The sequence below is a fragment of the Belonocnema kinseyi genome, chromosome 2 (assembly GCF_010883055.1).
Source record: "Belonocnema kinseyi isolate 2016_QV_RU_SX_M_011 chromosome 2, B_treatae_v1, whole genome shotgun sequence".
NCBI classification, from domain to species: domain Eukaryota; kingdom Metazoa; phylum Arthropoda; class Insecta; order Hymenoptera; family Cynipidae; genus Belonocnema; species Belonocnema kinseyi.
This window is the reverse complement of record NC_046658.1, coordinates 107,479,093-107,486,939: the sequence shown is the minus strand read 5'-3', so window position 1 is coordinate 107,486,939 and position 7,847 is coordinate 107,479,093. Positions and strand designations below refer to the sequence as shown.

Below are 7,847 nucleotides of genomic sequence, written 5' to 3'. Positions count from 1 at the left end.
TATAACTTTGAAATACTGTGAAATTGTTGCATGAAAAAATGTGATTTTTGTATTTTCCATTATTTTGCATGCTGTCCAAATTAAAATTTTTATTTTTCAAGTTAATTCTAAAAGTTGTTATAATAATCGGATAGGGAATTTAGAAATAAAACTTTGTCTTTTCCTGCCTTTCTTTTATATCGTCCGTTATTTGGCTCAAAAGGTTCATTTTCGTGTGTTTTTTTTAGTTTTGTCAATACTTTAAATCTAGTAATTTTTGGTTTTATGAAAAAAGTAATCAGGATAAATTGTTCAAATTTTTGAATGCTTGAAACATCCGCACAGAAAATGTTTGAATTTTTAAGAAAGTGGTCTAAAAAATAATCAAAATGCGCTCACTTTTTGAATTTTATATAAAAAATAACTGGCTTAAAAACTTGACCTTCAGTTTAGGACACTAAAAGATGAGAATGTAAAAATGATTTGTTTGTCATGAATAATTTTGTGATAGTTCTGGTTTTAGTTTTATTCGTAAAAAATAGCATCAAAAACATGAAAAATTGAATTTTTTGAAACCCCACACACGCGGTGAAAAAGAAATTAGAAGGAAAAAGTTGAGGTAAGAATGTGCCCATGCAGCGGGCAGATTTTTTTTACTGTTAATAATGTTTTTCATGATTAGAGCCAAAAATACGCATCCTATCAAAAAGTGTATCATAACAAATTTGTAGATCTGTTTTGAATACACAATGTTTTGGTGTCATCTTTTACTGTATTTTGCACAGTCTGGCCGAAAAATGTCATTTTTGGATTTTTCATTATTTTGCATCCTGTCAAAATTTAAATTTTTTAAGAAAATGCAAAAAGTTGTTATAATAATCTTGTAAGGAATTCAAAAAGCAACAATTTTCTTCTCTTGACTTTTTTTCATATCGTGCGCTATTTGGCATAAAATTTCAATTTCGTGTGTTTTTTGGAATTTTGTAAATGCTATAACAAGTGGTCTCAAAAATATTCAAAATGTGCCCACCTTTAAATTTCTATCCAAAATGACTGGCTAACGAACTTGACCTTTAGTTTAGGACACTAAACGAGTGTACCTTCTCTGATGAGAATGTAAAAAAGACTGTACTACACTACATAATCACTATAAGAGACAAATAATTACACTGACTTTGAAACTTTTTTTATAGTTCCGCTTTTTTATGTTCGTAGAGGATGAAGTTTTAATAAAAATTTGTGACTTGTCATGTAGACCCCATAGCGTATATAGAATTATTGCAAGTACTTGAAAGAGTTATTTCCTGTGTTTTGTCTTTTAACAGTATCTAATTACATGCATGAGAAATAAATGGCACACACATATACTTACACAGTTTATTTTTGTCAGTATAAATAAGGTGTCTGGTTTGTCTGAAAATCAGTTCATTAATCGCGTTTACAGTGAACAAATCAAACAAAACCATGAAGTTCTTACTATTTATCGCTGGAGTTGTACTCCTTCAAGTGGTAAGTTCTAGTATTTATTATATTTTATTGAACAAAGCCATACGAAAAAATTTTATTTTATATAGTTTAAGCATAGCTGACAAAATTATATTTAATTTTCATTGATTTCATGCCGAAAAGGTATAAGAGAAATAAAAGTCATGTACGAAATTTCTTACCATGTATGATTTATCCACAAGGAAGAAGCAGAAACTTCTTGACAAAAATAATTTTGGAAAGTTGATGAAATCATATTTCTTTATTCAAAAATGTAAAAATTTGCGGTTAGAGCATTTTTTTCTTTGACTTTAAGTATATATAATTTATTATGATCATTTGAGGTATTCATTTGAATTATAATTAACTAATGATTTTTTACATAGACTGGCAGTCAAAGTAACCCCCCACCTCCTCCAGAGTTTTCCGAATGTGCCAAAGAAGCAGGAATATCGGAAGGTAAATACATTCTTATTAGTGCGAATTGAACAATTTAATATTTGCCCTCTTTCGTTTATAAATTAAATGTATTACATTAGAAAATGCAGCATCATTCAATCTTCTTACATTAGTATCAATTGTTTTTTCATTTTGATTTACATTTGGATTGAAATGTTATACATAATAGTATATAATATGTATTTTTCATAATGTAATTGCTTGGTATAGACATGTTAAAACATGGCCCTGAGGCCCATAAAGGACTATCGGAATTCAAGTGCCTTACCGCATGTATGATGAAGAAGAAGGGTGAGGTAAGTAGCCTGATACATTGCCACAACATTTTAAATCATTAAATTACGTATTATTATTATTAATATTATTTAATGATCTAGCATTCATTCATTTTGTCAACACTAAAGCTCCTATGTTTCCATTTGTTTTTCGCGTACTTTTTGTCAAGCGACTTTTTCTATAATGTCAATGTCAGGCCACTGACACTTTTTTAATGAGGACACTATTTTGATACTGTTTCGAAAAAAATGACACCAAAGACACTATTTTCTCACAATTATCCGCTAATGCTAGTATATATCTTATTACTCTTCCCTGTAAAATACTGGAAAATTGTATCAATGACTGATTAGGAAATGTTCATAAAGTAGGTGACTTCTGTTTTTTCTAAAATTTGGAACCACTTACCTCTCTTATTTGGGTTCCTCAATACCCCGCCTCACCCTCATCTCACGTGATTTTTGTCAGCCAAATTTTTTCCGAGAATTTATTTAGGGGTCATCAAAAAATAACGTTAGACAATTTGGGGAAGGTGGAGTTAGATGAAATATCTTGTGGTTCCTTACTGCTTCTTACAAATGAACAAGTAGATGCAATAGCTTATATTTTAACCAAAATACTTTTTAATTGAATCCAAAACAGTTTAATTGAAACGCAAAAGTCGAATTTTAAACAAAATACTTGAATTCTAAACAAAAAACAGATTAATTTTTAACTAAACAGTTAAATTTATATCACACAGATTGAATAATGGATATCATGCTAGTCCAAATTTCATTTGGTTAATTTTTTTTCTAAAAATTTTAATTTAAGAGAATTAATTAAGAATAAAAAACCATTTTTTTCAAAAAAGTTTAATTTTGTAAGAAATAGTTTAATTTTCTACTGAATTGTTAAACTTTCAAGCCAAAAAGACGAAATTTCTACAAAAAAGTTTAATTATCAATCCAAGATTATGAATTTGTAACAAACAACTTAATTAAGTACAGATTAAGTTTTAACTAGAAAGTTGAATTTTTAATAAAAAAGGTCAATTTATCTACAAAGAGATGAATTTTTACAAAAAAGATCAATGTTAAAAAAAAAAGTTAAATGAAAGAAAACAAAATTGTTAATTCATAATGAAAAAATAATTTCAATCAAATTGTTCAATTTTCAAGCCAAAAAGACGGATTTTTAGAAAACAGTTGTATTTACAAAAAAATAATTTAATTTTTTAACAAAAAGATAAATTCTGAACAAAAAATTTATTAGTAGACTTTCCAGCCGAGAAGAATAAACTTTGATCCAAAAATAATTAAATTTTCTTATTGAGTTCCATTACTTTAGTTCGCAATCAAGTGGAGTTACGAAAAAAAGAGGCGAAGAGGGAAAGATTTTTAAGTTTGCAATAAATAAGAATTTTGATCATTTATAAACTACAGAATAACTAGATAAGTTTCCCTTAAATATTAAACTTAAATATTAAAATTCTTAGTAGAATTTCACTATTGAATCTTTTAAGACTGCAAAATTTAATTATTAAAGTTTTGTTGTTTAGTTTCAAATCAAAATTTGTAGATTTAAATATTTTTTATTTTTTGGTTTTAATTATAGTCAGCATTAAATTTGATATTTTTAGATTCAAGTATTCTAAATTAAGTGGTTTCAATTTTAAACGTAAAAAGTGGCCCGATTTTTCCAATTCATTGAAATTGTAGAATATAAAATTAAAAGACTTAAAAGTTACAAAATTTTCAGTGAAAAGGAATTCTAATTACATAATTTTGATATGAATGACTAGAATAAATTTTAAAAAAATTTACATACTAATTTATAAAATTAGAATTTGAAATTTTTTAATTTTTGAACGCTTTTTTAGAAGAGTTCAAATTTATCGATTATAATGGAACATGTTTCCATTTTTAAGATTGATAATTACAGTGAATTATTCTTTTCTTATTTTAGAAACATTTGTCCAATCAATTTTAAAGTAAAATTATAGTTTTTATAAAACTATAATTTTACTTTAAAATTGATATATAATTACAATTTCAGTTCCTTTGAATATTTTATCTACGAAAGTCGTGTAACGATATGTCTCAAGAATCTCAAAATCATTTAGAAGAGAAAACCAAGCGTGAATTTCAAAAAATAGCTAAGGTCATAATTGTTCATTTAAATGTAGTCGCTGTAAATAAGGATTAAAAGAAAATAATTTTAATATGAAATAATTAGGAAGTTTCAAAAAAGACTTGAAATTTCTAAAAACGATAGGTTGTGTTAATTTTTCCCTCGGAAATAAGAATTTTTAAACCGAAATTATCATTCAGATCCCGGATTTTGTAGTAATTTTAGGTTATATTAGCGTTTTACACCGGAAATGAGTATTTAACAAAAAACATGATTAGATTTCAACGATTAGAAATTTTTCAACAATTTACATTTTTTTATTTTTTAGCATTTTTTTACAAAAAATTACCATTTTTAAACAAAAATCATTATATTGTAAAGGTTTACAATTTCTGAAAATAGTAACATCACGTTAGCGTTTTACTTAAAAACTTACTTTTAATAAAGAAATAATTAGATATCGAAGAAGATTTACAATTTTTAACATTTTTCTGTTTTGTTATTTTATTTTTTTCGTCGTAAGTTATTGATATTTGTATTGTAAATATTAGATTTCAAAGAATATATAAAATTTTCAAAACAAATTCAAATATTTTGAAAATTTTCCGATTACGGTGTTGTTTACACCAAAAATTGGTATTTTTAAAATAAAAATCATTATCGATTTCAACAAGATTTTAAATATTTTAACAATTACGTTTTGTGTACACATTTCAAAGAAGATTCACAACTTTGAAAAGTGCAGTTTATGCTGACGTAATAGAATGTAAATCGGTATTCTTCATAACAAATCATTTGATTAAAAAGAAAATTAAAATTTGTTTTTTAATTGTTGTATGGCAATTTTAGAACAATTTAAGATTATGTGAAAGTTTTTAACCATAAATCGGTATGAAAAATGCATACAAAAATTAAATAAAAGTTCGCAGGTCTGTGTCACTCAGTAGTTGCCTCACAGAGGGGACCGCCTAAATGGTAAATAGCAGTTTTTGACAATAGCACAACTGGGTAAAAAGTTACAACACCAGGTCGGATACGTTCCGGACAGACGTAAAGGCGCGCATAGCGCTCATTCGATTTTCATAGTTTATATATAATGGTGAAATATATTTTGTTTTAGTTGGAAGCAGGTAATAATATCAATCTGGATAAATTAAAGGCAAATCGGCCAGCCAACTTGGCAGATAAAGCCGCTGAAATGGAGAAAGCGGACCAAGAATGCGCGGAGACAGGTAAACTAAAGCATTACGAAAAAACACGCATATTTTGTCAAAGATTTTTTAAGATATTTCATTTTTCTCGTTTCAATGCAATTATGCGATTATAACACAAATAAATTACAGCCAAAGGGACTGCGGATGAGTGCGACTTTGCTAACGCATTTAAGGAATGTCTGCATTCAAAGTTTCCTATGGGAATGAAAGGAGGCCAATAATGAGAGACGTTTGATCCAGGAAAGAAAAAAGTGCAAATGGTTTATCTTCAGCAGAATAAAGGTGTTTAATTTATTAAATTATCTCTCAAATAAATCTGCCTAATTCGTTGTTATGTATATATGAAAATAAATGGAACATTTTAAATTCATCATATATTTCTTTTTTTTCACAAACAAAAATACACATTTTTATACTTTAAAGATTCCTATACTACGAAACAAGATTGACCCTGGTCACGGATAAAAATATTTTTTATTTATTCCTCATGAAGTATATTCTCCTTATATTGTAGAGTAAGTCCTGTCTATATTATCCTAGTAAAGAAAAAATGTTTAGTGATCATTTTCGACCATTAAATGTAATGAAATGACAATTTTTCTTATTCTAGGTCTGATAATATCATCAAAAATTTGGTTATTGTTTCCTCAAATTTAGAAATTATTTCTCAATAATCAAAAATGCTTTCTAAGGGTGAAAGAATTTTTCATCCATAAATTTGTTTGAAAAATTTCAAACTAAGAAAAATCATTAACAGATCTAGAAACAGTCTAGCCAAGCCGATAAATATTTATTTTTAAATAAATGAAAATGTAAGGAAAATGATTGCTTTAAGGGCATGTAATACTTCCTAGTGTGGTAAATCGGGTTCAATTCCCTCGCTTCCTTTACGCAAAAATGAAAATTTTTTAAAACTGATTTCGGAGATGCTATAAAATACTATGACGTACGTCCCCGAACTCTTCTTTAAAGGATAATAAAAACAACCATAAAATTATTGTGCTAAATAAAAGTTGTATGCACGTGCACTATATTGAGATAAGGATCATTTTCAACTCACTGCCACACCGATAATGTAGTTATCTGTCGTATCGATGCTATTCGTAGCACTCAAGAATAATTATGGGAGAGAATTGTAACACATATAACCTGAAAGCACACACATACACACACACACACACACGTCAAATTTATAAAAAATAATTTTTTTTTAATTATTTCACAAAAGAAGAGTCCGGGGACGTTCGTTAGCATGTTCGCTATCATACCCCAGATTTTCAAGACAAAATCTCTATTATTGTAGGAAAAAACTGAGGAAACCTAACGCTGGTAAAGTCGATAATTTTGTAAGTACCACCTCTCCTTAATGCTAATTCTTTTCCGTTTCCTTTAGAAAAAAAATAGTCTTGGTAAAAATTGTTAATTTAACAAAATTCAGTTGAATTTTAGTGTATTGGTTTCAATTTCAATCTGAATTTTGTTCTAAAGGGAGCTTCAGAATTTTGTATAAAATGAGTTACAATTTAAAACCAGTAGATGTTTGATAATATCTTCGACGCAACTACAATTACTTGATTTTTTATCTTTCCGTTTTTACGATTCAAAAATTTTCTTCCATGGGATTTACATTATATTTCACCGCTAATGGTGCTGAATTAAAAATATTGTAATCAATCAATATTTGTTAATTTTAAAAACAAATGTAAGCTTTAGGCACTTGAGTCAAAAGATAAGTCGCGATTTAATCAGCTTGGTTTGAAATTGTCTTGACAGTGATGTCAAGTTAGGTGACTTTGTTGCTCGATAACATTCTTTAACTATGTAAAGAAATTCGATTTGGGCGATTTATCACGATTGAGACATTTATCCACGGTAATACATTCTGCTTATTCTAAATCGTCTTTAAATTGATTTAATTTTTATTCCAACAGAAAGCTTAGGCTTTGAAACATATTTGTTAATATTATAAGCAATCTATATAAACAAATGGACTATTTTCAATAAAAAAAAAGCTTTTTCTTATATAATCAGAATGACTTATTTTTTTTAAGTTCATAAAGCGGTACTGGTAGGTCACAAGAGATTGAACAATAGATCGATTGGCGTGTGGATTCCATAACGCCCTTAGCGCTCGAAGTCGCTCTCCCAGTAGGCTGTGCCTTGCGCAAACGCAGAAAAACTTCCGAAAATGACCAAATTCGGAAATTTACTGCGCAAAAAATATATCTATAAGCGTCTCGACGAGCCGCACAACTCTCATTAAGAAACTTTTTTCATTAAATTGATAGTTTTTTTTGCTAGAAATTAAAAACCGAAAATTTC

General features: G+C 27.8%; 1 protein-coding gene across 1 annotated transcript; it reads left to right on the top strand.

The window, feature by feature from the left end:
- Nucleotides 1-1,425: 1,425 nt before the first annotated feature.
- LOC117168152 (general odorant-binding protein 19d-like) lies at nt 1,426-5,862 on the top strand. Its single transcript, XM_033353578.1, has 5 exons — nt 1,426-1,488; nt 1,851-1,923; nt 2,134-2,219; nt 5,432-5,543; nt 5,655-5,862. Exons 1-5 carry the CDS (start codon nt 1,444-1,446, stop codon nt 5,744-5,746), a joined length of 408 nt encoding a protein of 135 aa, XP_033209469.1. The 5' UTR covers nt 1,426-1,443; the 3' UTR covers nt 5,747-5,862.
- The last annotated feature ends 1,985 nt before the right edge of the window (nt 5,863-7,847 follow it).

Excerpts from the sequence above, each read along its gene's own strand:
- LOC117168152 (XM_033353578.1), top strand. The coding sequence starts at position 1,444 with ATGAAGTTCTTACTATTTATCGCTGGAGTTGTACTCCTTCAAGTG. Across the intron at positions 1,489-1,850 it reads GAGTTGTACTCCTTCAAGTG|ACTGGCAGTCAAAGTAACCC; the intron begins GTAAGTTCTAGT and ends TTTTTTACATAG. Across the intron at positions 2,220-5,431 it reads TGATGAAGAAGAAGGGTGAG|TTGGAAGCAGGTAATAATAT; the intron begins GTAAGTAGCCTG and ends ATTTTGTTTTAG.